A 27,596-nucleotide genomic window follows, 5' to 3' on the forward strand; every position below is an offset into this window, starting at 1 on the left:
GTTTAAAAAACTATTACCATCAGACTTATCCCTGCATCACATTATTGAAATCAACTTCTCACATAAAATATTCCACTTTGTTTGAATTTCATAGTCTTGCGGAGAAGTTCTGATCAACGTGCTCACTAAAAATGCAGTTTCGCTTGAGCAAAATTTGCTGCCCACCAAAATATTTTGCAGCTCATCACACTGTTCTTTAGGAAGCCACTGGTATGGCAGTATAATAGAACAGCTTTCTATACAACCATTTTTTATAGCCATTGTTAATTTCACATCTATAACTGAATCCTCGTGAAAAATCTGAAAGGAAGTCACAACGTCAAACTTTGGTGTTTTTCCATAAATCCACTCCCAAGTGCGCAAATCATGTTTCTTTCGAGATATGCCAGGAAAGATTGTTTCATCAGTTGGGTCAACCACATGAATATGTGGCTTGTTATCATACTCTAAACTGTATTCTTTGGCCACTGCATCCATGACAGTTTCACATGTCAAAGACGAATGAGCTTGGAACAGATTTCGTACCGGTGAGGGAACACTAGGTGTGGCATTACTCTGTATGCCTGTGTTTGGACTTTGTAGCACTAGTGGTAGGACAGAGCTGTCTGCATTACACAGCAAGGTACAGTGGTGATAGGCAACAGTCCTGCCAAGCTTAGATGCAGTCCCTGAAATTTTGTATTCGCCATCTAAGAGCAGGTCATATCTTTGCGTAGCTTGGACATTTAAAAATGGCTCCAATCCTTTAAGAGCCCTTATAACCAAATGTAAGTTTTCCATTCGATCGTACTTTTTCTTTGAAGTAAAAAAAGTTAGGTTAACATTGCCCAGGTCATGATACACTGTCCCACCGCCACTCCTTCTCCTTGCCAGCCCAATTCCTTTTTCTCTCATCAAATGAAGGTTACATTCTTTCCATGGATTTTGGTGACGGCCAATAACCACTGTTGGTGAATTCCTCCATAGAAACAGAACATTCTTCTCTTCTAAGTTCATATGATCATGAATCCAGTCTTCTACAGCCAGGTTCTCATATACATTGCTGGAAACGGACTGCAAAATGAGACCTTGTCTTACTGAACTTCCAAACCTAACAACTGATGTATGAAAAGAAACTGGAAATCTGAATCTTCTTAAAGCTGACTGGATCAACATCATTTTTCACTAATGGGAAAAAACAAAAACATACATTTAGACAATGAAAATTTCACGTACATTTTACCTGAACATTACAGACATGAAGTAAAATGGAAACAAAACGAAATGTTTTGCACACCATTACTTGTCCAAATATTGTATACAGCTTTCCCTAAATATGTACCCTCTTGGACTTTTCCACATTTATTAATTTCACAACTTAAGTCACCAATCTATAAAAAGTAGTTCATCATAATAGAATAGAAAAAAAAACCAACGATATCGTTTTTTTGCCCTTTTTATATTTCTAAAAAAAATAAAGAATTGGCTGCCAAAGTCATTGTGTGAGGCAAAGTACTTGGCTGACAGGCTCTGTGTGAGGAGAAGCAGAGCCAATCACCGTTACAACAGCTGTGTTTACATTACATGGACACAGCCGTCATGTAATCAGAAGGACCAATCACAGAGCCCTCCTGCCAAGCGATGTTGTGCTGTGTCTAGGCTTGTGACGGTATCAGATTTTCATGCTGCGATTAATTGATTAAGGTTTTGCCACGGTATACGGTATTATCACGGTATTCTATTATTACATTTAAATTATTAAATTTCCACCTCACTTCAATTTCATTGCTGAATTTAGGGGCTTTGGTTCACTTATGCACATTATTATATAGTCAGTCAGTACAGACTCTGTGAACCAGGCCTAAAATAGGTCATCAAGCAGTGTCTGGCCTAACTGGTGATAACTGGTCCTGGCGCTCGGCTCCGATCCGATGGCCTGGTCATTAAGAGGGCAAATCCTTGTGGTCAAGAAGTGGTTAAACCTGAAGGAGGTGTTGTTTATAAATTACTTTACTATTGCTTTAGGCCTGGTTCACATGTATGCGGGTTGGTGGTTCACATGTATGCGGGTTGGCAGCCCACATTTGCACAGGCATAGCAGCCCATTGATTTGAACGGGCTGCTATGCCCTCATTTTCCGCAGAAAAAAGGTGCATGCAGCATTTTTTTAAAATTCAGTGGCCTTGAAATCCATCCTGCTTTTGCACCATGCGACTAACCTGCAGTTCCTGCTCTGGCAAGCTTTCTGCATTTTTTGTAGACACTGCTTGATGGCTATATAATAATGTAATGTGGGCTGCTATGCGTGTGTGTGTGTGTATGTGTATATATATATATATATATATATATATATATATATATATATATATATATTTATTAGAGCTGCACGATTCTGGCCAAAATGAGAATCACGATTTTTTAGCTTGGAATAAAGATCACGATTCTCTGTGTAACAAAAAAAAAAATTGGGATAACTTTACTGTTACTTTTTTTTTTTTTTTTTTTTTTATTCATTAAAGTCTAATCATTGCGTTTGAAAGACTGCTGCGCAAATACAGTGTGACATAAAATATTACAACAATCGCCATTTTATTCTGTAGGGTCTCTGCTAAAAAAATATATAAAATGTTTGGGGGTTCTAAGTACTTTTCTAGCAAAAAAAAAAACTGATTTTAACTTGCAAGCAGCAAGTGTCAGATAAAGATCCAGTCTTTAAGAGGTTAAACTTCCTTTCTCCCTGGCAGAGGGAAGGAAAAGATACAAATGTAATCATTTTTGTTTATAGTTAGGAGACTTAATGCTGAAAGGCTTAGCTGTGTGAGTGAATGAGTCATCCAGCTCACTGAAATGTATCAATTCACAAGTCAGGCAGACTTGACAGAGAAACTCGGTATTTTAAAAATGCCACAATAACAATACCGTGGCTATGCAATACCGCGATATATCGAATTACCGAAAACCGGCATATGTCTAGCTGTGTCTGGGGGACACAGGCACACCGGGATCGTGTGGCCACGTGATCTCCCTCCTTCTGAAGGATGTTCAGGAGCAGCCAATCAGAAGGAGGAAGCTCCCACCCGGGCGTATATGTGCAGTGTAGAAAAGAGGCTATCTCTACAAATTTATAACAGATATAAAGCACCACGTCCCTAGTAAATATTATAACGTGAAGGATTTATTGGGGGTGCCACAAGGGGGGACTTTTCAATTGGGGTGCTTAAGTATTCCTTGATATATAGAGTAAGACTAAAGAGAATTTATTTTTAGTAAAAAAACAAGAAAAAATTTTATTCTGAAACAACAGTAAAAAGTATATTGTAATTGAAAAGATTACAATATACTGTACAAAACTGAATTGTGTTAAAAACATATACAGTAAACAGCCATACAGTATCATACAAATATATATATATATATACTCTCCTAACACAAGGGTAGATGGTATATATACTTTATACCCAGTTGCATCCACAATGGATGGTCTTTGTGCAGGAGGCGTAGTGGCCCACAGCCATTAACCCAACATGTTTTGCGGCACTGCCGCCGCTTCTTCAGGGGTATCTTTGAGGGTATCACATAGATATATTTGTCATGAAAATAACGACTTAAGTGGAAAAAATAAAAAGAAAAAAGAAAAAAGAGACATCAATACAAAATCATCAAACGTATGTTTACAGTGACTTATGCAATTAATGATATAATATTACAACATATAGAAGTCATATCTATAGTAAACAAATATTGCATGGTGTCCATGATAGAGAGGCAGCAAGAATAATACACATCGTCATACCTGTTAAACATGCAGTACAGCACGCTGCAATGGGAAATACGACCACAAGGTACAAGGGGGAAACCCCCGGGGGGCGGACACGGGAGACCGACCACAAATAGGGCGCAAAAAGTACGGCTGAAGAAAGATGAGGTCTGGAAATTCAAAGTAAAAAGATATATTTTCAGTTCCATATACGGCCATCTAGAGTCTCACCTGACAAGGGGAGAAAGAAACGGCATCTGATAATGCCAGATTGAGCCAAAGCCCTTGGAACTAAAATATTCAAAAAGGAAGAAAGAACTGAAGAGATAATTCTTACCTCAATATTGCCCAGCCATGGAAAAGGGCGGGGACTGGGTGAGATGATGTTGCTATGTGTGGTAGATCAAAAATAAAAGATCCACAAGAGTACTTCCTAGAAAAAGCAAATATACAATAGTATGTATATAGTGTATATCAACCAAAGGGGTTAATATAAGGTGTTCAATCAATATGTGCATCATGTCACCAAAAGAGTAAAGCTGGTGAGTTTTGACCCTAGGGTCAACACCTCTTATGCCAATATATATATAAATATGTGAGCGTGGCCCAATGGCACATGCATCTAAGAATCCATAAGTACATTGAATAATAGACCATAGGGGAGATCAATAGTAAAGTGAGGTACGTTCAATAGATGTACATAGTCAATGAGGGAATAAGCCAATAAACTAGGCTCACCCATCGTTGATAGTACTGCAGATTAGAAGGTACAATGATCAGAGCAAAAATCCCCAGCGTTACCTGATAAGAAGACACGGGTCACATCCAGTCCCCGCAGGTCGCGGTGGTGGACGCCGAGTTGCCGCTATTTGTATAGACAGGTAGCTCCACCCGGATGACGTATAGGACGTACGTCCTGACGAACATCCGGGCTGACGTCAGGGATGCGCGCGCAACTCGCGCATGCGCATCAGCCGAGGGCCCGCCAACATACACGGACCGCTTGCCGAAGCCATGGAAACGGCTATGTGGGCAAGGGAAGGAGCGGCAAGCCAAATCGGCATATCAATTCCAACCCCCCGAGGGGGGAGGGGCAATACCTGATGTCACGTGCCCGCCATTGGGGGAGCCCAAAGTGATCGCATCCCAATATGTGTGGATCAAGAATGGGCAGACTACATGCCGAAATTGAACCAAAATAAACAGGAGCGGAAAAAGGAATGTGATATAATGCTGGACGCTGTATCATGGACATAAGAAGTATTAGCAACATAATCATACAAATGTAAATATTATAGGAGGCCAAAATGTTCATTGTGCCATCAATAATAAAAGAACAACAGGCAAAATATAAATCAAAAGGTTACAATATATATATAGCCATATTGAAAGGAAACAAATGATACACGTATAGTGAGACGCTATACATCAACAACCCGGCTATCCATAGAGGTAGTTCAACTCCCCAGGATGCTGAGGTTCATATATATATCTACCAACCGTATCGCATGGATAATGTTGGTGATGCTGGACAGGGAGAGAAAAGTTGTTCTTAGCAGCAACAGAAAAATATATCTAATCTCTCTTCCATTCCTTCACAGATGAACGCACGCCCTCCACCTGCACGTTCTAGAGCACCTAAACGCACTCGCCACGGCGGTGGGTCTCCTTCTAACCCAATGGGTAAGAGACGCCCTTCCCTTCCACAAACCCAAGTTTGTATGATTATGTTGCTAATACTTCTTATGTCCATGATACAGCGTCCAGCATTATATCACATTCCTTTTTCCGCTCCTGTTTATTTTGGTTCAATTTCGGCATGTAGTCTGCCCATTCTTGATCCACACATATTGGGATGCGATCACTTTGGGCTCCCCCAATGGCGGGCACGTGACATCAGGTATTGCCCCTCCCCCCTCGGGGGGTTGGAATTGATATGCCGATTTGGCTTGCCCCTCCTTCCCTTGCCCACATAGCCGTTTCCATGGCTTCGGCAAGCGGTCCGGGTATGTTGGCGGGCCCTCGGCTGATGCGCATGCGCGAGTTGCGCGCGCATCCCTGACGTCAGCCCGGATGTTCGTCAGGACGTACGTCCTATACGTCATCCGGGTGGAGCTACCTGTCTATACAAATAGCGGCAACTCGGCGTCCACCACCGCGACCTGCGGGGACTGGATGTGACCCGTGTCTTCTTATCAGGTAACGCTGGGGATTTTTGCTCTGATCATTGTACCTTCTAATCTGCAGTACTATCAACGATGGGTGAGCCTAGTTTATTGGCTTATTCCCTCATTGACTATGTACATCTATTGAACGTACCTCACTTTACTATTGATCTCCCCTATGGTCTATTATTCAATGTACTTATGGATTCTTAGATGCATGTGCCATTGGGCCACGCTCACATATTTATATATATTGGCATAAGAGGTGTTGACCCTAGGGTCAAAACTCACCAGCTTTACTCTTTTGGTGACATGATGCACATATTGATTGAACACCTTATATTAACCCCTTTGGTTGATATACACTATATACATACTATTGTATATTTGCTTTTTCTAGGAAGTACTCTTGTGGATCTTTTATTTTTGATCTACCACACATAGCAACATCATCTCACCCAGTCCCCGCCCTTTTCCATGGCTGGGCAATATTGAGGTAAGAATTATCTCTTCAGTTCTTTCTTCCTTTTTGAATATTTTAGTTCCAAGGGCTTTGGCTCAATCTGGCATTATCAGATGCCGTTTCTTTCTCCCCTTGTCAGGTGAGACTCTAGATGGCCGTATATGGAACTGAAAATATATCTTTTTACTTTGAATTTCCAGACCTCATCTTTCTTCAGCCGTACTTTTTGCGCCCTATTTGTGGTCGGTCTCCCGTGTCCGCCCCCCGGGGGTTTCCCCCTTGTACCTTGTGGTCGTATTTCCCATTGCAGCGTGCTGTACTGCATGTTTAACAGGTATGACGATGTGTATTATTCTTGCTGCCTCTCTATCATGGACACCATGCAATATTTGTTTACTATAGATATGACTTCTATATGTTGTAATATTATATCATTAATTGCATAAGTCACTGTAAACATACGTTTGATGATTTTGTATTGATTTCTCTTTTTTCTTTTTTCTTTTTATTTTTTCCACTTAAGTCGTTATTTTCATGACAAATATATCTATGTGATACCCTCAAAGATACCCCTGAAGAAGCGGCGGCAGTGCCGCGAAACATGTTGGGTTAATGGCTGTGGGCCACTACGCCTCCTGCACAAAGACCATCCATTGTGGATGCAACTGGGTATAAAGTATATATACCATCTACCCTTGTGTTAGGAGAGTATATATATATTTGTATGATACTGTATGGCTGTTTACTGTATATGTTTTTAACACAATTCAGTTTTGTACAGTATATTGTAATCTTTTCAATTACAGTATACTTTTTACTGTTGTTTCAGAATAAAATTTTTTCTTGTTTTTTTACTAAAAATAAATTCTCTTTAGTCTTACTCTATATATCAAGGAATACTTAAGCACCCCAATTGAAAAGTCCCCCCTTGTGGCACCCCCAGTATATGTGCAGTGGCCGGGTGGGAGGTGGTTAATCTGGTCCACCTGTGGGCATGTAAGGTGTCACATGATCTCAAAATAAACCAACCTGTTTCTGAATATCCCAGAATGTGTTAGGCCTTGTTTCAGACGGGCTTTAGCTTGTATAAGAGCAGTGTAAACCGCAAGCTTTGACAAAGTATTTTCAGAGCTTTCAACAAGCTTAATACAGTCCATCTGTGGGCAATTAAAGTGTCACGTGATCTCAAAATAAATCAATGGTTGTGACGATCCCAGTGTTTGTAAGAGAACATGCCTAATGGCCCGTACACACGATCCGAAAATCAGACGAAAAATACCGCTTTTGAAGCAATCATGCGATAATCGGATCGTTTGTAGAGGGCTTTTGAGAGCTGATCATGACAGTTCATCCGATATTATCCGATCGGACAAGCACGAAATATATATATATATATATATATATATATATATATATATATATATATATATATATATATATATATATATGTGACATAAGCACAGTTCTGATTAGAGAATGCTATCCAAAAAAACCTGGTGACCAGGTAAGGAGCGCATTAGATGGAAAGGCAACCAAGAGGTGTATAACTCAGAAGCAGCTCCAGGATGAGATTTGAGAAACCATTTATAGTATGCAGGTTCATGTTGCCAATGAAGCCAATTGAGGTGGCTCACTCTTTGAGGCATGGAGTCCAATAAAGTCCACTGCCGGCACAGTCCTTTATTTATGGGACAACAATAATTCAGATAAAAGGCTTTATAGAAAAAAGCCACTGTTTACTGTTCACCCAAGATTTCCATTTTTTTTCTAATTCATTCCATTGGGAAATAGCTGTGGTAGAATTCATGTTACAGGGTTAGTTTTCATTAGGCACAATCATGGTTGAATTGGGGTTGGTTTTCACTGCCAATGATAGTAAAATTGGTTGAAATTGTGGGAGAGAGATAGAGCCAAAGACAGGGCAGGGCAATAATAGTGAAAAATGGTTTCAGGCTGTAGGAAACCTGACCTAGAGGTGGAGGCTCACTTTTCTGAAGGTTCGTAACCCTACACAAACCACCAAAGTTATACTGGAGCTGTTTAAAACGAAAAACCTAATGACTTAAAATGGCCTAGACCTCAGTTCAAATGAGAATTCTTGGTTTAAAGATTTAAAAAAACTGAGAGAGCTTGCAATATATATAGATGTGCAAACCTTGAAGAGGCTTACCTCAAAAGACAAAGCATTAATTCAGTGAGCTGCATATTTATGGAAACAACATGTGTTCCTTAAACCTTCTGGCACAATAAAAATAATTTTATAAATTTTAAGAGAAAGTAAAGTCTGCTATAATTTTTTTTTTTCTAAGGCCCCCAGGTGGGTTATGCCATAATGTGCTAGTATGCACAGCATATTAGTACATTATGGCAGACTTACCTGTCATATGGTGTCCTCCAGCGCATTGCTGGGACCAATCCAGTGGCCCCCCGGCGCTTTCATCTTTGCACGGTCTTCCTCTCGGGTTCCATGCCTTTGCCCACTTGATATGCCAGGCCGCGATATCTCCACCACTCACGTGCATGCACAAGGGAGTCACATTACCGCGGCACAGATAAGGGACCGACTGGGCCGTAAATGTTTGCTGAGCTGCGCATGTGCGGCTCAGTGAACATGACCGCTTACAGGCAGAAGGATGCATTTATGGTAGAAGAAAGCAATAGGGTCATAAATATCCTGCCTGTCAGCCATTTGATTAAAAAACAACTTACTTCCACTTTAAATGGTCAAATAGGTTGTGAAAACGAAATAGCAATAATCTCAATTAGAGCAATTTTAATTCCAGGTTATAGCACTACAAAATGTGAAAAAGCCCAAGGGAGGGATCATACTGTGTATCAACTTTATTTCATAATTCTTTGTTCTGGGGATCTGTTGGTTCTTTGCCAAATGACCTTAAAGTGGTTATAAAGGCTGAAGGTTTTTCTACCTTCATGCATTCTATGAATGAAGGTAAAAAACTTTTTGTGTGCTGCTCTCCCCCACAGCCCCCCTAATATTCACCCAAGCCCCTTCTTGATCCAGCGATGAGCATGGGAACCTCGACTGTTCCTAGACTCTCACTCTTCATTGGCTGAGACAGAGCAGCGGGAGATATTGACTCCCACTGCTATTAATCACAGCTAGTGAGCCAAAGAGGAAAGAGCAGGGGGTAGGGCCGAGCGTGAGGGCACGGCACTATGTGTTATATGGATGCATAGAGCAGGGCTCTGGAGTGTGCACGCACCAGTGCCCCCATAGCAAGTTGCTTGCTATTGGGGGCACTGGTCAAGGGGGGAGGGGGGGGGGAGTCAGAAGCACCTGCTGGGGGACCCGAGAAGAAGAGGATCGGGGCTGCTCTGTACAAAACTGTTGCATAGGGCGGGTAGATATGACGTTTTTTTTTTTGTTTTTTTTATGACCAGTCCCAGCACTTTCAGGATTCTCACCTAAAGCTACGTAGATTTATGCTAGTAAATTTTCATATGCAAATTTTCAGTGCAGTTGATGGCTTGACAAACGCTGTTCAAAAGTACTTATAAATTTTCCATATTCTTCACTGCGGTCAAAACGAATGTCGATTTGACCCCTCTATTACAAAATTACAATTCCTAAAATTGAAACATTCCAAGTGAAATTCTATTTGTGAATGGCCAGATGGATGTGAATGCATAATATATGTAAAGTAATACATATATTGGGGGTGCCATATAAATACCTGTATTAATACATGATCCAAGAAAGCCTAAGGGTACTCTATGGGGCATGCTGCGCGTCATCAAGAGCGAAGGAAACTTGGAAAAATCTAACACTAATGTCACTGTAGAAATATAAAAAACAAAAAAAAAAACCTTAGTTACTTACCGGTGACGGTATTTCTAAGAGCCTTTCAGGACAGCACCTGGAGAGAGCGCAGCTCCACCCAATTCACAGGAAACACTGCAAGATAAAAACTCCTCCTCTTCCACCATGCCTCAGTCATTTAGAGTAACCTCCGACATGCTGGAAAAAATAGAACATAAACAACAACTACCGCAGGTTAAACATTTACAAAAGATTATAAACAAAAAACCAGGGGGGGTAGCTGCTGCTGTCCTGAAAGGCTCTTAGAAATACCGTCACCGGTAAGTAACTAAGGTTTTCTCAGGTCGCCTTTCAGGACAGCACCTGGAGAGGATAAGCGAGTAACTTACACTTAGGGTGGGACCACTGCCTGCAGAACCTTTCTGCCGAAGGCTTGATCCTGAGCTGACAACAAGTCCAACCTGTAGTATCTAAGGAAGGTTGAGAAACTGGACCAGGTAGCTGCCTTGCAGATCTGTTCAGGCGAAGCACCGGCCCTTTCAGCCCATGAGGTTGCCACCGACCTTGTGGAATGTGCTAGAATGCCTTCTGGAGGTTCTTCACCTTGAGCTACACAAGCTTGCTCAATAGCCCCTCTGAGCCATCTGCCTAGAGTGCTCTTAGATGCTTTTTCTCCTATGCGAGATCCCGAGAAGACAACAAATAATGCATTTGATTTTTTAAATTCTTTAGTTACGAGGAGGAACTGAAGCAAACATCTCCTCACATTCAATGTGTGAAAGGATTCCTCACAAGTATTCTTAGGAGTTGAGGAGAAGGTTGGTAACACAATTTCTTGTGACCTTGAAAAGATGAAGCAATCTTTGGAAGAAATGCTGGGTCTGTACGCAGCACAACTCGATCTGAAAAAACTGTCAGAAAGGAGTCTGACACTGAAAGGGCCTGAATTTCACTAATTCTTCTGGCCGAGGTAATAGCTATCAGGAAGATAGTTTTCAACACCAAATTCTTCAGAGAAGCCTCTCTAATTAAAGTCTCTTGGGACAATGTCCTTTCGAAAAAACTGAAAGAGCCGCCACTTGCGTTTTTAGAGTGCTGGCTGCCAGTCCTTTCTCCATTCCTTCATGGAGAAACTTCAGCACTGAAACTAACTTTTAATCTCAAAGTTGTTGCTGGAACACCAGGAGTTATACTTTTACCAGACTTTCATATAAATGTCACTGGTCACCTTCTTTCTACTGGAGAGAAGGGTAGAGATGACCTTTTCCGACAGGCCTCTGGCTCTTAGGAGGCCTTCCTCAGAAACCACACTGTCAGTTGTAGACGGTCAAACTTCGGATAAATCAGGTTCCCCTGTGTTAGTAGATCTCTCCTGGATAGGAGCTTCCAAGGAGGCCGTGAGGCCAGATTCACCAGGGGAGCAAACCAAGGCCTTTTTGGTCAAAAAGGTGTGATCAGGATTAAACTTGTCTTTTCCTCCCTGAAATTCTTGAGAACTAATGGGATTAGTTGAAACGGAGGAAAAGCATAAGACAAAGGGAAGTCTCATGGATGAGCTAGAGCATCCAAGCCCCAGGCCTGATCTTCCCTGTGGAGGGAAAAGAATCTTTGGACCTTGGCGTTCTGTTGACAAACAAACAGATCTATCTGGGGAAGTCCCCAGGCTTCCACTATCTCCAAAAATACTTCCTGGTTCAGACTCCATTCTGATTCCAGTACTTTTCTTCTGCTCAGTAAAACTGCCAGAATATTTTGTGATCCCTTTAGGTGAACAGCTGTCAAGGAGGCAAGATTTTTCTCCGCCCAGGAGAGCTGGATTGCCAGATATGGAAAGCAGCCTGCTTCTTGTGCCTCCTTGTTTTGACACGTAAGCTACCACTGTCATGTTGTCCGAGAGAACTTGGACATGATGGCCCTTGACTGCCTGTTGAAAAGACCTAGGAAAATGGCTTTCAACTCCCGCTGTGTTGGATGACCTCCTGGCCTTGTTTTGGACCATGTCCTTTGTATTGTCCGACCATCTAAGTGGGCTCCCCAGCCCCAGGCACTGGAGTTCGTGGTCAGAAGTTTGTCCGAATGGAAGGACCACTGCAGACCGTCTTCCAGACTTCTGGAATTCCCCCACCACCACAGAGACCTTTTTGCTTTTGTGGAAATTTTGACAAATTTCTCCAGAGGGTCCAGATGTGACCATTTCTGCAAAATGTCTCTTTAGAGGAGGCGAGAATGTAGCCTTGCCCATTGTACAGCAGGGATAGCAGCTGTGAGCAAGCCCAGAACTGCCATGGCTGACCTGACTGTAACCTGATGATTGGTTTGCATCCGGGCCCCGGCATTCTGGGTCTTCACTATCTTCTCTTGTGGTAAGAAGACTTTTTTGGAGGACAGAATCTATCCTGTACCCGAGAAGTTTTATCTGTTAGGATGGAATTAAACTGGATTTCTCCACATTCCTGAGCAACCCCAGACCCCTGAGGTGGTCCTGAGTGTCCCAACATCTGGCTTTTGGATTCTGCAAATATTAGCAGATCGTCTAGATATGGGACAATGGAAATACCCTTCAGCCTCAGAGACTCTAGGGCGTCTGCCATCACTTTGGTGAACACCCTGGGAGAGGATGAAAGACCGAAGGGGAGGGCTCTGAACTGCAGGTGCCAGACCGATTCCCCCAGATTTACTGCCAGCCTCAGAAACTTCTGGTAGTCTCGATGTATTGGGATGTGTAAATAAGCAACCCTCAAATCCAGAGATGCCAAAAAGCAGTTTGGGAACAGCAGCTTGGTCCCCGAGTAGATGGTGTCCATTCTGAAATGTTTGTACCTGATAGATCTGTTTAGAATCTTCCGATTCAAGATCATCCGATACTTGCCTGAGGGTTTCCTTACCAGAAAAATGTGTGAATAAAAACCCACGGCCTTGTTACTCCTTGGGAACTTGAAAGAGTACTTCCTGTTGAATCAGCTCTTGCCACAGAGACATGATTGAGGAAGCTTCACCACACAAGGTGAAGAAACAACTCTTGAGTCTGGTGCCTTAGACCACTCGGCCATGCTGACAAGACATTCCGGATCCCTTGAGAGTAACAAAAAATCTGCTTGGAGGAGTCTCCAGGAACTCCAGCATGTATCCCTAAGCCACAACGTTCTTTACAAAGGGGCTTGCGGACACTTCTTCTCACCGTGGGAGGAACCCTAAAAGTCTTCCCCCCACTGGAAGGCAGCTGTCACTTGCTTTGGGTCTGCTTGTCAGGAGGTAAAGAGAATTCCACTTTTTCCCTTACCTTTCTGAGAGGCCCATCTGGGTCTCTGGTCCTGTTCACGCTTTTTGTTGGATTGCGGGATAGGACGAAATCCCTTGCTTGGGATCGATTTCTTTTTGGACGGAAAGGCTCTTTTTATCTGCCGTTCTGTCAAAGAATTGTTTTTAATTCAGGCCCAAAAGCAAGTCACCAGAAAAGGGCAAACCACAAAGTTTGGCCTTAAAGGCTGAAACTCCCGACCAATTTTTCAACCAACTGCCCTTCGAGCAGAGTTGACGAGGGCTGCCGCCTGGCAGACATTATGATCGTTTCAGCAGAAGCCTCAGCCATGTATTTACTGCTTTTAGGATCAGCAGGAAAGACTCCAGGAGATCTTTCCTTGATGCACCAGCCTCCATATGTCCCTTGAGCTGGTCGAGCCACCACTCTAGATTTCTGGCTACGACCGTGGAGGCCATGGCCGGCTTTAGGCTGGATGTAGTAGAATTCCAAGCCTTCTTAAGGAGAGAATCTGCCCTTTTATCCATGGCGTCTTTAATATCCCCATATCCTCAAATGCCATCCGTGCGACAAGACACCTGTGAGAAAACCGCCTCTGGGTTTTTGTGTTCCACAAATGTGTCTGATCCCCTTCAAAGGGAAACCTCCTTTTTAGAGATTTTAGAAAAGAAAGAGACCCCTCTGGGTCCTTCAATTAATTTCCAAGGACCCTGTAAGGACCCTATGGCCCGGAAAGACCCTTTCCATTATGGATAGCCATTTCAAACATGGAATAAATCGCTCCCTGATCTTTAACGATTTATATCTAGAGGATTCAGCCACTCTGAACTTTTTGAGGAACAAGAGCACATTCGCCCTTTCATCCTCTGAAACACTTAATACAGTGATTAGAAGTGCACCGATTGTTTGGTAATCTGAGGATAGGGTGACATAAATGGATAAATTCACTATTCAGCTGAACAGTCTCTTTATAATGACACACAGCTGTGAGCACACAAGGTGTTATCATGGTTGGGCTGGAACTCATGCCTATGAGCATCGACCACACCCAAAGAAATTACTACTGCAAACTGCAGAGGGGTTTCACCAGGAATCTCTTAAGTGGGTTTTAACACAAAGGACACTTCCTTCTTGGTGTTGGGGCTCTGGTTTTCACTGTGGCTTTAACCTAATAAACAGAGAAGCCACCATGAATCCCCATGAAGCATTTAAGAAAACCACCACTCTAGTGATTAACAAAGCAGTGACCCACTTTAAAAGTAACAAGATTCCCAGAAACACATATCCTGCAAGACCGAGAACCGTATACTCAGTAACTGCAGGGCAGGACTCCCAAGGAGGCAAAACAGAAAACCCAATAAAGCTCAATAGTAAGGGAAAGAGGCACCACTGTACCTCTCCTACCTGAGCCTGGCCGGTGCTGGCGGTGCCTGCTTCCACCGATGCTGCAATCCTTTCTTCCATGTCAGAAAAGGTGCAGCGTGCTGACAGATTCTCTCCGAATGTTTGTACATTCAAATGCTGCTTTCCCGCGTCCCCCGCTGTGGACCGGAAGCGGAAGCACCGACCTTCGACCTGCCTCCTTACCCCTGCGAATGCGGCCGGAGCTAGAGCCGTCACGCCCCCTCCGGAAGTCTCGTCCACCGGAACTGACGCCACGCGTCCCCGGGATCAGGGTCCGAAAAATACGGGAAATTTAAACGAAAAAACGATTCCCCGCCTGCTGCCGGTTAAGCAGCCAAACCGCGGACCCCCGACACCCGGACAAGGATCTTCCGAAGGGTCTCTGCTCCCCTGAGCGAGAGAGGTCAGTGGCTCCGGAGCGTACCCCCTTTGTACTCAGGGAGGGGAGCTGGGATGGTCCTCGATATACATCAACAAAAATGGGCATCAAACTTTTCCTCTCCCCCTGGAGAGAGCGCAGCCCTTCCACCAAGCTCCTGCAATGCTTCCACCATGGAGGAGGAAACACAAATGACTGAGGCATGGTGGAAGAGGAGGAGTTTTTATCTTGCAGTGTTTCCTGTGAATTGGGTGGAGCTGCGCTCTCTCCAGGTGCTGTCCTGAAAGGCGACCTGAGAAAAAAAAAAAAAACTTAGCCTACCTTAACCACTTAAGCCCCGGAGGATTTGGCTGCTAAACGACCAGAGGGTATTTTGCGATTCGGCACTGCGTGACTTTAACGGACAATTGCGCGGTCGTGCGACGCTGTACCGAAACGAATTTGGCGTCCTTTTTTTCCCACGAACAGAGCTTTCTTTTGGCGGTATTTGATCACCTGTGCGATTTTTTGATCACGCGCTATAAACAAAAAAAGAGCGTAAATTTTGCAAAAATAGCAATATTTTTCCCTTTTTTTTTATATGAAATTCCCCCCAAAAAAAATGTAAAAATCAAAATTTTTTAATATTTTCGGCCAATTTGTTTTATGCTACCTATGTTTGGTAAAAAAAAAAAAAAAAAAAAAAAAAAAAAAAAAAAAATCGCAAAAAGCGTATTTTGATTGGTTTGCGCAAAAGTTATTGCGTTTACTAACAAAGGGAAAGATTTTTGTCATTTTTGTTGTTTTTTTTAACGCGTAATGGCGGCGATCTGCGATTTTTTTTGCGGTACTGCGACATTGCGGCGGACAGATCGGACCCTTGACTGACATTTTTGACACTTTTGGGGTTACCAGTGACATTTCTTCAGTAATCAGTGCTATATATATGCACTGTTACTGTAAAAATACACTGGTAGTGAAGGGGTTAACTTTATTTGAGAGGGAGGGGCTGTGTGTGTCCCTAGGGGCGTGATTCTAACTGTGATTGGCTGTGGCTTCAACTGTATGCAGAGTGATCAACGGATCTACATAGTAGATCCATGTGATCATCTCTCATACAGAGAGGAGAATGACAGGCAGCTTGTTTACACAAGCTGCCTGACTTTCTCCCTCTCCCCCGCCGATCGCAGAGTGGCCGGCGGCGATCGGGTCCGCCGGTCACGCGCGCGGGGGGGTCCGTGACCACGCGGGAGCGCGCCTCCGGAGGCGCGCGCTCGCTCCCTAGACCCTCACAAGCTAGTGACGTAGCCCTACGTCACTTTGCCTGTGAGGGGCTGACCGCCCACGTAGATAGTCGTGCGGCGGTCGGCAAGTGGTTAAAAATTAGCTTCAGAGAGAAACTCGGTATTCACTTGCATTCAGAATTTTTTTCATGTCTGGGGAGTAATTACCCCCACAAGGCTGATGCTTGAGTTCATTATGAAAGCATAACATCTGGTACTGCAGACTCATTTGTTAGACTAGTTTTTAGGCCCGCTTGTCTGCCCTTATTTCTGCCCTGATTTCTGGCCAATGTAAGTAGTATGTAGGGCAGTGTACAGAGGTCAGTAGTATGTAGGTAGGGCAGTGTACAGAGGTCATTAGTAGTAGGTAGGGCAGTGTACAGAGGTCAGTAGTATGTAGGTAGGGCAGTGTACAGAGGTCAGTGGTAGGTAGGGCAGTGTACAGAGGTCAGTAGTATGTAGGTAGGGCAGTGTACAGAGGTCAGTAGTATGTAGGTAGGGCAGTGTACAGAGGTCAGTAGTATGTAGGTAGGGCAGTGTACAGAGGTCAGTAGTATGTAGGTAGGGCAGTGTACAGAGGTCAGTAGTATGTAGGTAGGGCAGTGTACAGAGGTCAGTAGTATGTAGGTAGGGCAGTGTACAGAGGTCAGTAGTATGTAGGTAGGGCAGTGTACAGAGGTCAGTAGTATGTAGGTAGGGCAGTGTACAGAGGTCAGTAGTATGTAGGTAGGGCAGTGTACAGAGGTCAGTAGTATGTAGGTAGGGCAGTGTACAGAGGTCAGTAGTATGTAGGTAGGGCAGTGTACAGAGGTCAATAGTATGTAGGTAGGGCAGTGTACAGAGGTCAATAGTATGTAGGTAGGGCAGTGTACAGAGGTCAATAGTATGTAGGTAGGGCAGTGTACAGAGGTCAGTGGTAGGAAGGGCAGTGTACAGAGGTCAGTAGTATGTAGGTAGGGCAGTGTAGAGAGGTCAGTAGTATGTAGGTAGGGCAGTGTACAGAGGTCAGTAGTATGTAGGTAGGTCAGTGTACAGAGGTCAGTAGTATGTAGGTAGGGCAGTGTACAGAGGTCAGTAGTATGTAGGTAGGGCAGTGTACAGAGGTCAGTAGTATGTAGGTAGGGCAGTGTACAGAGGTCAGTAGTATGTAGGTAGGGCAGTGTACAGAGGTCAGTGGTAGGAAGGGCAGTGTACAGAGGTCAGTAGTATGTAGGTAGGGCAGTGTACAGAGGTCAGTAGTATGTATGTAGGGCAGTGTACAGAGGTCAATAGTATGTAGGTAGGGCAGTGTACAGAGGTCAGTAGTATGTAGGTAGGGCAGTGTACAGAGGTCAGTAGTATGTAGGTAGGGCAGTGTACAGAGGTCAGTAGTATGTAGGTAGGGCAGTGTACAGAGGTCAGTAGTATGTAGGTAGGGCAGTGTACAGAGGTCAGTAGTATGTAGGTAGGGCAGTGTACAGAGGTCAGTAGTATGTAGGTAGGGCAGTGTACAGAGGTCAGTAGTATGTAGGTAGGGCAGTGTACAGAGGTCAGTAGTATGTAGGTAGGGCAGTGTACAGAGGTCAGTAGTATGTAGGTAGGGCAGTGTACAGAGGTCAGTAGTATGTAGGTAGGGCAGTGTACAGAGGTCAGTAGTATGTATGTAGGGCAGTGTACAGAGGTCAGTAGTATGTAGGTAGGGCAGTGTACAGAGGTCAGTAGTATGTATGTAGGGCAGTGTACAGAGGTCAATAGTATGTAGGTAGGGCAGTGTACAGAGGTCAGTAGTATGTAGGTAGGGCAGTGTACAGAGGTCAGTGGTAGGAAGGGCAGTGTACAGAGGTCAGTAGTATGTAGGTAGGGCAGTGTAGAGAGGTCAGTAGTATGTAGGTAGGGCAGTGTACAGAGGTCAGTAGTATGTAGGTAGGTCAGTGTACAGAGGTCAGTAGTATGTAGGTAGGGCAGTGTACAGAGGTCAGTAGTATGTAGGTAGGGCAGTGTACAGAGGTCAGTAGTATGTAGGTAGGGCAGTGTACAGAGGTCAGTAGTATGTAGGTAGGGCAGTGTACAGAGGTCAGTGGTAGGAAGGGCAGTGTACAGAGGTCAGTAGTATGTAGGTAGGGCAGTGTACAGAGGTCAGTAGTATGTATGTAGGGCAGTGTACAGAGGTCAATAGTATGTAGGTAGGGCAGTGTACAGAGGTCAGTAGTATGTAGGTAGGGCAGTGTACAGAGGTCAGTGGTAGGTAGGGCAGTGTACAGAGGTCAGTGGTAGGAAGGGCAGTGTACAGAGGTCAGTAGTATGTAGGTAGGGCAGTGTACAGAGGTCAGTAGTATGTAGGTAGGGCAGTGTACAGAGGTCAGTGGTAGGTAGGGCAGTGTACAGAGGTCAGTAGTATGTAGGTAGGGCAGTGTACAGAGGTCAGTGGTAGGTAGGGCAGTGTACAGAGGTCAGTAGTATGTAGGTAGGGCAGTGTACAGAGGTCAGTAGTATGTAGGTAGGGCAGTGTACAGAGGTCAGTAGTATGTAGGTAGGGCAGTGTACAGAGGTCAGTAGTATGTAGGTAGGGCAGTGTACAGAGGTCAGTAGTATGTAGGTAGGGCAGTGTACAGAGGTCAGTAGTAGTAGGTAGGGCAGTGTACAGAGGTCAGTAGTATGTAGGTAGGGCAGTGTACAGAGGTCAGTAGTATGTAGGTAGGGCAGTGTACAGAGGTCAGTAGTATGTAGGTAGGGCAGTGTACAGAGGTCAGTAGTATGTAGGTAGGGCAGTGTGCAGAGGTCAGTAGTAGGTAGGGCCGTGTACAGAGGTCAGTAGTAGTAGGTAGGGCAGTGTACAGAGGTCAGTAGTGTGTAAGGCAGTGTTCAGAGGTCAGTACTAGGTAGGGCAGTTTACAGAGGTCAGTATTAGGTAGGGCTGTTTATAGAGGTCAGTAGAATGTATGGCAGTGTACAGAGGTCAGTAGTATGTAAGGCAGTGTTCAGAGGTCAGTACTAGGTAGGACAGTTTACAGAGGTCAGTATTAGGTAGGGCTGTTTATAGAGATCAGTAGAATGTAGGGCTGTTTATAGAGGTCAGTAGAATGTATGGCAGTGTACAGAGGTCAGTAGTAGGTAGGGCAGTGTACAGATATACACGCTGCCTATGATTGGCAGTGTGCAGTGCCAGCTTTCTGACGGGCTCAACCACAACATGTACAAATCCATCAGATTGAGCCCGCATGTGGGGCATCAAACGATGCAGCTTCCCATGGTGGCACCCTGAGAATTGGAGACCAAAGCACCTGCGGGGAACCACAGAAGAGGAGGACCGAGAATGCTCTGTGCAAAGCCATTGCACAGAGCAGAAAAATATAATATTTATTTTTAAAAAGTTAACTTTACAATGATTTAATGAATGCACTTTTTTTTTATAAATGTGCATGATTTAAGGTTGCCACCGCATCCCTTTAACCGCTTGCCGCCCACCCACCGTCAAATGACGCGGAGCAGTGCGGCTCTCATTCTGGGACAACATCATATGACAGTGCCCCAGAATGGCCTCTCTTGCCGCTGTGTTGCTAGGACACGGCGCAACCCTGATCTTGGTAAAGAGCCAATGAAGTGGCTCTTTACCAATGTGATCAGCAAGTCACATGTAAATGAGGAAGTGTCGTTTACCGACTCTCCTCGCCTCACACTGTCAAAGTGTGTGGCAAGGAGAGCCGATCAGCGGCTCCTCCTCAAAGGGGAGTCTAGGACAGGTAATCAGGGCACAATACAGAAAAGTAAAAAAAACAGTGCCCATAGTGCTGCCAGCCAGTGCCCATCAGTGCCTGCTCATCAGTGCTGCCCATCAGTGCCACCTTTCAGTGCGGCATATTAATACCTCCTCATCAGTGCCCATCAGCGCAGCCTATCAGTGCTGCCTCATCAGCGCACATCAGTGAAGGAGAAAAATTACTTATTTTTGAAATTTACTGACAGACGATAAGAAAAACTTTTTTTTTTTTTTCAAAATTTTCTGTCTTTTTTTTTTTTTTAGTAAGAAATAAAAAAACCAGCGGTGATTAAATACCACCAAAAGAAAGCTGTATTTGTGTGAAAAAAAAAAATGATAAAAATTTCATATGGGTACAGTGTAGCATGACCATGCAATTGTCATTCAAAGTGTGACAGCGCTGAAAGCTGAGAATTGGCCTGGGCAGGAAGGGGGTGAAAGTGCCCGGTATTGAAGTGGTTAAACCAAGCCACACAATTACACCAGTTCTGTGGCGGATTACGGTGGTAATTAAACTCACTTGGTGCTTTATGTGCAATATATCAGCCTCGGAACCTGTGTAATTATCATGTGTCCTACATTAACTACTTGCCGACTGCCTAACGACTATTTACGATGGCGGTCAGCCCCTCACAGGCAAAGCAACGTAGTACTACGTCACTAGCCTGTGGGGCTCTAGGGAGCGAGCGTGCGCCACCGAAGGCACACTCCTGCTCGCTCACGGACCCCCCCGCGTGTGTGCCCGGCGGACCCGATGTCCGCCGGGCACTCGCGATTGTCCGTTACAGCGGGAGAAAGGCAGGCGGCTAATGTAAACAAAGCCGCCTGTCATTCTCCCCTGTGTAAGAATGGAGATCATACGGTTCGGCTATGTAGGACCGTTGATCACTGTTCCTACACCTCAAGCCACATCCAATCACAGTTAGAAGCATGCCCCTAGGGACACACTTAACCCCTCCCTCTCAAAAAAGTTAACCCCTTCACTGCCAGTGTCATTTTTACAGTAACAGTGCATATGTATAGCACTGATTACTGTAGAAATGTCACTGGTAACCCCAAAAGTGTCAAAAATGTCAGTCAAGGGTCCGATCTGTCCGCCGCAATGTCGCAGTCCCGCAAAAAAAAAAAAAAAATATATATATAAAAAAAAAAAAAAAAAAAAAAAAAATCGCAGATCGCCACCATAACTCATTAAAAAAAAAAAAAAAAAAAAAAAAACAACAAAAATGACAAAAATCTTTCCCTTAGTTAGTAAACGCAATAACTTTTGCGCAAACCAATCAAAATACGCTTTTTGCGATTTTTTTTTTAACCAAACATAGGTAGCATAAAACAAATTGGCCTAAAATGTTAAAAAAATTTTGATTTTTACATTTTTTTTGGGGAATTTCATGTAAGAAAAATATTGTTATTTTTGCAAAATTGACGCTCTTTTTTTGTTTATAGCGCATGATCAAAAAAAAATCGCACAGGTGATCAAATACCACCAAAAGAAAGCTCTGTTTGTGGGAAAAAAGGACGTCAAATTCGTTTAGGTACAGCGTCGCACGACCGCGCAATTGTCCGTTAAATTCACGCAGTGCCGAATCGCAAAATAGGACCTGGTCAGGAAGGGGGTAAAATCTTCCAGGGCTTAAGTGGTTAAAGGGATGAGGGGGGCAACCCTAGCGTGATTACATTTTTGTAAAAGGTGAACTATGCCTTTACATAGAAATAGACAAGCAACAAGATTGTCTACTACAAAAACTACGTACTGCAGAAAGGAGTCCAGCTTTTCTTTCTATATCCCCCATAGAAGACAAATGTCACTGTCAGCTCATTCAGCACACAGACAGAACTATTTCCAAAGCAAACCACCATGTGGCTCACTGGCTCGATAATCACATCGTATATCGTCATCTACATGCGACACAGCACAATGCGCATGCGTGTTTCCCCGGCCCGAGGGTCTCCTATAGAGAAGGTAGATGGCGTCCAATTCATAAGTAGAGACTCTTACCTGTCCAATATAGAAATAAAACCGTTCTCCCTCCGCCTGCTGGCTGAAAGCGAGCGCCGATCTACCCTCCCTGTGTGTCCTGTAGACCCCGCCCCTGTGTCCTCTAGGTCCCACCCCTGTGTGATGTCACCGCTTTGATTGACAGCTCCATCTGTGTGTAGGTCCTTACGTTCTAAAACTGTCTGAGCACCTCAGCATGCTTACTTGCATTGTCAGATCACTGATATTTTTACAATTAGGACTTGTTAAATACGTTTTAAAAAGCTGAAAACAATCAGGGGAATTAATAAAGCGTGTCTAAGACACTCTTTAACCACTTCAGTCCTGGAAGGATTAGCCCCCCTTAATGACCAGGCCATATTTTGCGATTCAGCACTGCGTTACTTTAACGGACAATTGTGCGGTCGCATGACACTGTACTTAATTAACCACTTTAAGACCGGAGGATTTTCCTGCTTAACGTCCAGGCCACTTTTTTCAACTTGGCACTGCGCGACTTTAACTGACAATTGCGCGGTCATGCAACCCTGTACCCAAACTAAATTTACTTCCTTTTTTTCCCACAAACAGAGCTTTCTTTTGGTGGTATTTAATCACCTCTGCGCTTTTCATTTTTTGCGATATTAATAAAAAAAGAGGGAAAATTTTTGCGAAAAAATTGCCATTTTCTTCTTTGACATTTAAAAAATATCCAATATATTACATTTTTGTCATATAGTTAGGCCAAAATGTATTTAGCTACATGTCTTTGACAAAAAAATTCTCAATGAGCGTATTTTTAACCGCTTTAAGACCGGAAGATTTTACCCCATTCCTGACCAGGCTATATTTTGCGATTCGGCACTGCGTTATTTTAACTGACAATTGCTCGGTCGTGCAATGCTGTACCCAAATTAAATGTATGTCCTTTTTTCCCCCACAAATAGAGCTTTCTTTTGGTGGTATTTGATCACCTGTGCGATTTTAAATTTTTGAAGAAAAGAGCGACAATTTTGAAAAAAAAAAAACAATATTTTTTACATTCTGATATATAACATTCCCTCAAAAAAATGTATAAATCAAAATTTTTTAACATTTTAGGCCAATTTGTTTTCTGCTGCATATTTTTGGTAAAAATAAAAACACAATCAGCGTATTTTGATTGGTTTGCGCAAAAGTTATCGCGTTTACTAACTACGGCAAAGATTTGTCATTTTTATTGTTTTTTTTTTTTTTTACTAGTAATGGCGGCGATCTGCGATTTTTTTTCAGATAAGACTCTTGACTGATATTTTTGACACTTTTGGGGGTACCAGTGACATTACTACAGTAATCAGTGCTATACATATGCACTGTTACTGTAATAATGACACTGGCAGGGAAGGGGATAACACTGTTGGTGATCAAGGGGTTGAATGTGTGCCTCATGCTTACTGACGTGTGTGGGGGGAGGGGATTGTGTGACACAGACACAGATCGCAGGTTCAGCTATGCTGAATCTTGTGATCTGTCCCTGCCTGTCCCAGAAGAGATCTGGCCACTTTGTTTACACAAGCGGGCGGATTTCCTCACTGTTTCCTCGATGATCACGGAAGAACGGCGGTAATCACCGCCTCTCCTTCCCTGGCCCGACTCCCGCTGTGTCTGAATACAGCGGGAGCGAGCCTCCGGCGGCGCGCGCGACCGAGAGAGGGAGCAAACCAGCGACGTAAGTCGGCGAGACTGCGACATCGCGATGGACAGATCGAACCCCTAGCAGACAGTTTTGACACTTTGGGGGGACCAGTGACATTACTACAGTAATCAGTGCTAAAAATATGCACCATTACTGTAATAATGACACTGGCAGGGAAGGGGTTAACTCAGGGGCGATCAAAGGGTTAAGTGCCGGTTTCACATATATGAGATGCAGGAACCCTACGAATCCACTGCAGGTTCCCGCATTGCATTCAACTCACAGGCAGTTAACACTGCCATATGCGAATCGCTGGGGATGTCAATACAGAGTTAACAATGTCCCCAGATCAGTTTGCATATTGCAGTGCGAACTGTCAGTTCGGACATGAATCGGATTGCATAGGTGTGAACACTCATGCGATCCGTTTCTGGTGCAGACCCAAAAAAGGGTCCTGTGCGAGTTATGTCCGACCGAAGTTCTCTCTCCACGGGGAGCGACAGCGGGTGCCCGGAGGCAATCTAGGCCACCGGCCTAGTGGATCGGCTTCCCCGCTGCCTAATGGGGGCCCAAGCGCGCCACCAGGAGTGCTCCCGCAAACCGCCATGCAGGTACGGAGGTTCACACAGCCGAGTCTTCCTGCCACAGTATATCTGCAGTGGACGGTCGGCAAGTAGTTCAAAGTGCAGGATGCCTCCTCACTACAAAGGTCGGTGCGGCCGATAAATTCATGTATCCGCTGTACACAGGTAAAGGAACTTGGGGCATAGACTGCATGCGCAGGTGGGCTAGGCCTGGGTTCACATATGTGAAGGCTAAACGCGCTGCTTATTTCTTAACGGAAATCAGCAAAATGCACGCATTATCACACATGAAGCTGCATAGTGCATAGGGTTGCCACCTTATCCCTTTAACCACTTCAGCCCCGGAAGGTTTTACCCCCTTAATGACCAGGCCATTTTTTGCAATTCGGCAATGCATTGCTTTAACTGACAATTGCGCGGTCGTGCAATGCCGTACCCAAATACAATTAATGTCCTTTTTTTACCAGAAATAGAGCTTTCTTTTGGTGGTATTTGATCACCTCTGCGATTTTTTCGTTTTTGTGCTATAAACAAAAAAAGAGCAACAATTTTGCAAAAATACCAAAATTTTCTACTTTCTGCTATAAAGCATTCCCAGTAAAAAAATTGAAAAAATCCAATTTTTTATCAGTTTAGGCCAATTTGTATTCTGCTACATATTTTTAGTAAAAACAAATCCCAAAAAGCGTATAATAATTGGTTTGCACAAAAGTTATAGCGTTTACAAACTACAAGATAGATTAATGGACTTTTTACTTTTTTTATTTATTTTTTTATTAGTAATGGCGATTTTATTGGGACTGCGACATTGCGGCGAACAAATCTGACACTACCCGTGACACTTTTTGGGGACCAGTGACATTAATACAGTGATCAGTGCTAAATAATATGCACTGTTACTGTATAAATGACACTGGCAGGGAAGGGGTTAACACTGGGGGTGATCAAGGGGTTAAATGCGTTCCCTATATGTGCTTTCTAACTGTGTGGGGGATGGATTGAACAGAGGCAGAGAGAGATCGGTGATTTAGCTTAGCTGAATCACACGATCTTTCCCTGCTAAATAATATGCACTGTTACTGTATAAATGACACTGGCAGGGAAGGGGTTAACACTGGGGGTGATCAAGGGGTTAAATGTGTTCCCTATATATGCTTTCTAACTGTGTTTGAGATGGATTGAACAGAGGCAGAGAGAGATCAGTGATTTAGCTTAGCGGAATCACACAATCTTTCCCTGCCTCTCTGACAGGAGAGTCATCTTACATTGTTTACATACCAGATCGCTCTCCTGTCAGTATTGCCGAAGATCGCGGGAGGCCGGCTGCAATCGAGCCCGCTCCTCCCGTGGTCCCGCGACAGGCCTACGTGAGAAATATGCAGTTTCCTGTTGCATGCAGCCCTCTTGGATACCTTACACTTCCAAGGAGGCTTCGGGGCAATCTGTAGCAGATAAGGATGCGCTTATCATCAGGGGGCTGGTTGTAAAAATCAGGAACATCGGCTCATGATGCAATAGAAAGAAAGCTGGCGGCATGGGACCAAGTGTGCAGCAGCAGCGCAGCAGAGCAGCAGATTACAGTAGAACAATGCTGGATTCACTGGGTGTGTGAGTATGTTCATTGACAACCCAGCATTGCTCTACTGCAGGGGTGGGGAACCTTTTTTCTGCCAAGGGCCATTTGGGTATTTATAAAATCATTCGGGGGGCCGTACAAAATTATCAACTTAAAAATTAGCCTGTTATATTTGGTCAAACATTTAATTAACTCACCCCTAATGTGATAGCTGCAACTGCTTCTCTTTGGGGAGGTGTGTGATGTTAGCTGGTATTGATGATGTTGCTCCTCGCAACAGGTTTTCCAGGTTTGCGTCGGTCAGTCTGGAGAGCAGTCGACTTTTTGTGGTGGTACATTTTAAAAAGAACTGCTGGGGGGGTACTGCTGGTTGGTACTGCTGGTGGGTACAGCTGGCTGGTACTGCTGGCTCTGGCTGGTACTGCTGTGGGTACTGCTAGCTCTGACTGGTACTGCTGTAGTAGGTACTGCTGGCACTGGCTGGTACTGCTGTAGTAGGTACTGCTGGCACTGCTGTGGGTACTGCCATTTTTGGCTGGTACTGCTGTGGTTACTGCTGGCTCTGACTGGTACTGCTGTAGTAGGTACTGCTGGCACTGGCTGGTACTGCTGTAGTAGGTACTGCTGGCACTGCTGTGGGTACTGCCATTTTTGGCTGGTACTGCTGTGGTTACTGCTGGCTCTGGCTGGTACTGCTGTGAGTACTGCTGGCTCTGGCTGGTAATGCTGGTTCTGGCTGGTACTGCTGTGTGTGCTGCTGGTGGGAAATGCTGGCTAGGAGAAGTGTAGCAGCGCCACGCTGGAGGAAGAGATGATGTTTCCTGTATTTGTCACAGGCGGAGTGCATTTGATATCTCTCTGCCTGTGACTCACTCAGACTGTCTAAAGGAAGCAGGAACTATACAGGAAGCATCGGCTCTGTTCTGACATATCAGCTGAGAGAGACACAGACTCAGCTGCACAGGGGACCGGACCAAATGACTTTGGGGGCCGCATACGGCCCCCGAACCGTAGGTTCCCCACCCCTGCTCTACTGTAATCTGCTGCTCTGCTGCTGCACACTTGGACCCATGCCGCCATCTTTCTTTCTATTGCATCACGAGCCAGCTTTCTTTTTCCTGTAAATGTTTCTATTACAATCTAGTGTAAAAAGTAAAGGCCCGTACACACGTACCGATCGTCGGCATACAAACGTCGGTGGACGAAGGATCTGCCGATTGTACGCGTGTTAGTATGGTGCCTCCGACAGATGTCTGCGCACAATCCGCGGACAAAAGTCTTTCTTGCAAACATGAAAATATTTGTATGCCGACACCAGAACGGACGATTGTTCGCCTGTCAGTACACAATTCTGCCGACACACAGCTACAAATCCCAACACGCATGATCAAACCAAATGAGTTCCCGGAAGAATTTTCTCTAGTAAACTCAACATTTTATTCAGAAAGAACTTTCGGCTCGCGGAAGTCCAAGAAATAGGTGAAATGCGGAGCACATGCTCATCTTGATAAATGTGAGAAGAAGGAAGATGCTGCTCATAATGCCATACTTTTCTAATAAAAAGGCATGTGTTCTGTTATGATGAAGATAATGTTTGT

The 27,596-nt window shown here is 44.2% G+C and overlaps 1 protein-coding gene across 1 annotated transcript; it reads right to left on the reverse strand.

Moving 5' to 3' along the window:
- Positions 1-10: 10 nt before the first annotated feature.
- On the reverse strand, positions 11-22,307 carry LIPT1 (lipoyltransferase 1). The gene is made up of 2 exons (XM_082247121.1): positions 22,185-22,307; positions 11-1,164 (listed from the first exon to the last, which is right to left on the reverse strand). Exon 2 carries the CDS (start codon positions 1,156-1,158, stop codon positions 37-39), a length of 1,122 nt encoding a protein of 373 aa, XP_082103247.1. The 5' UTR covers positions 1,159-1,164; positions 22,185-22,307; the 3' UTR covers positions 11-36.
- Positions 22,308-27,596: the final 5,289 nt, after the last annotated feature.

This window comes from Pelophylax lessonae, assembly GCF_965119305.1.
Source record: "Pelophylax lessonae genome assembly, chromosome: 2".
Lineage (NCBI taxonomy): Eukaryota > Metazoa > Chordata > Amphibia > Anura > Ranidae > Pelophylax > Pelophylax lessonae.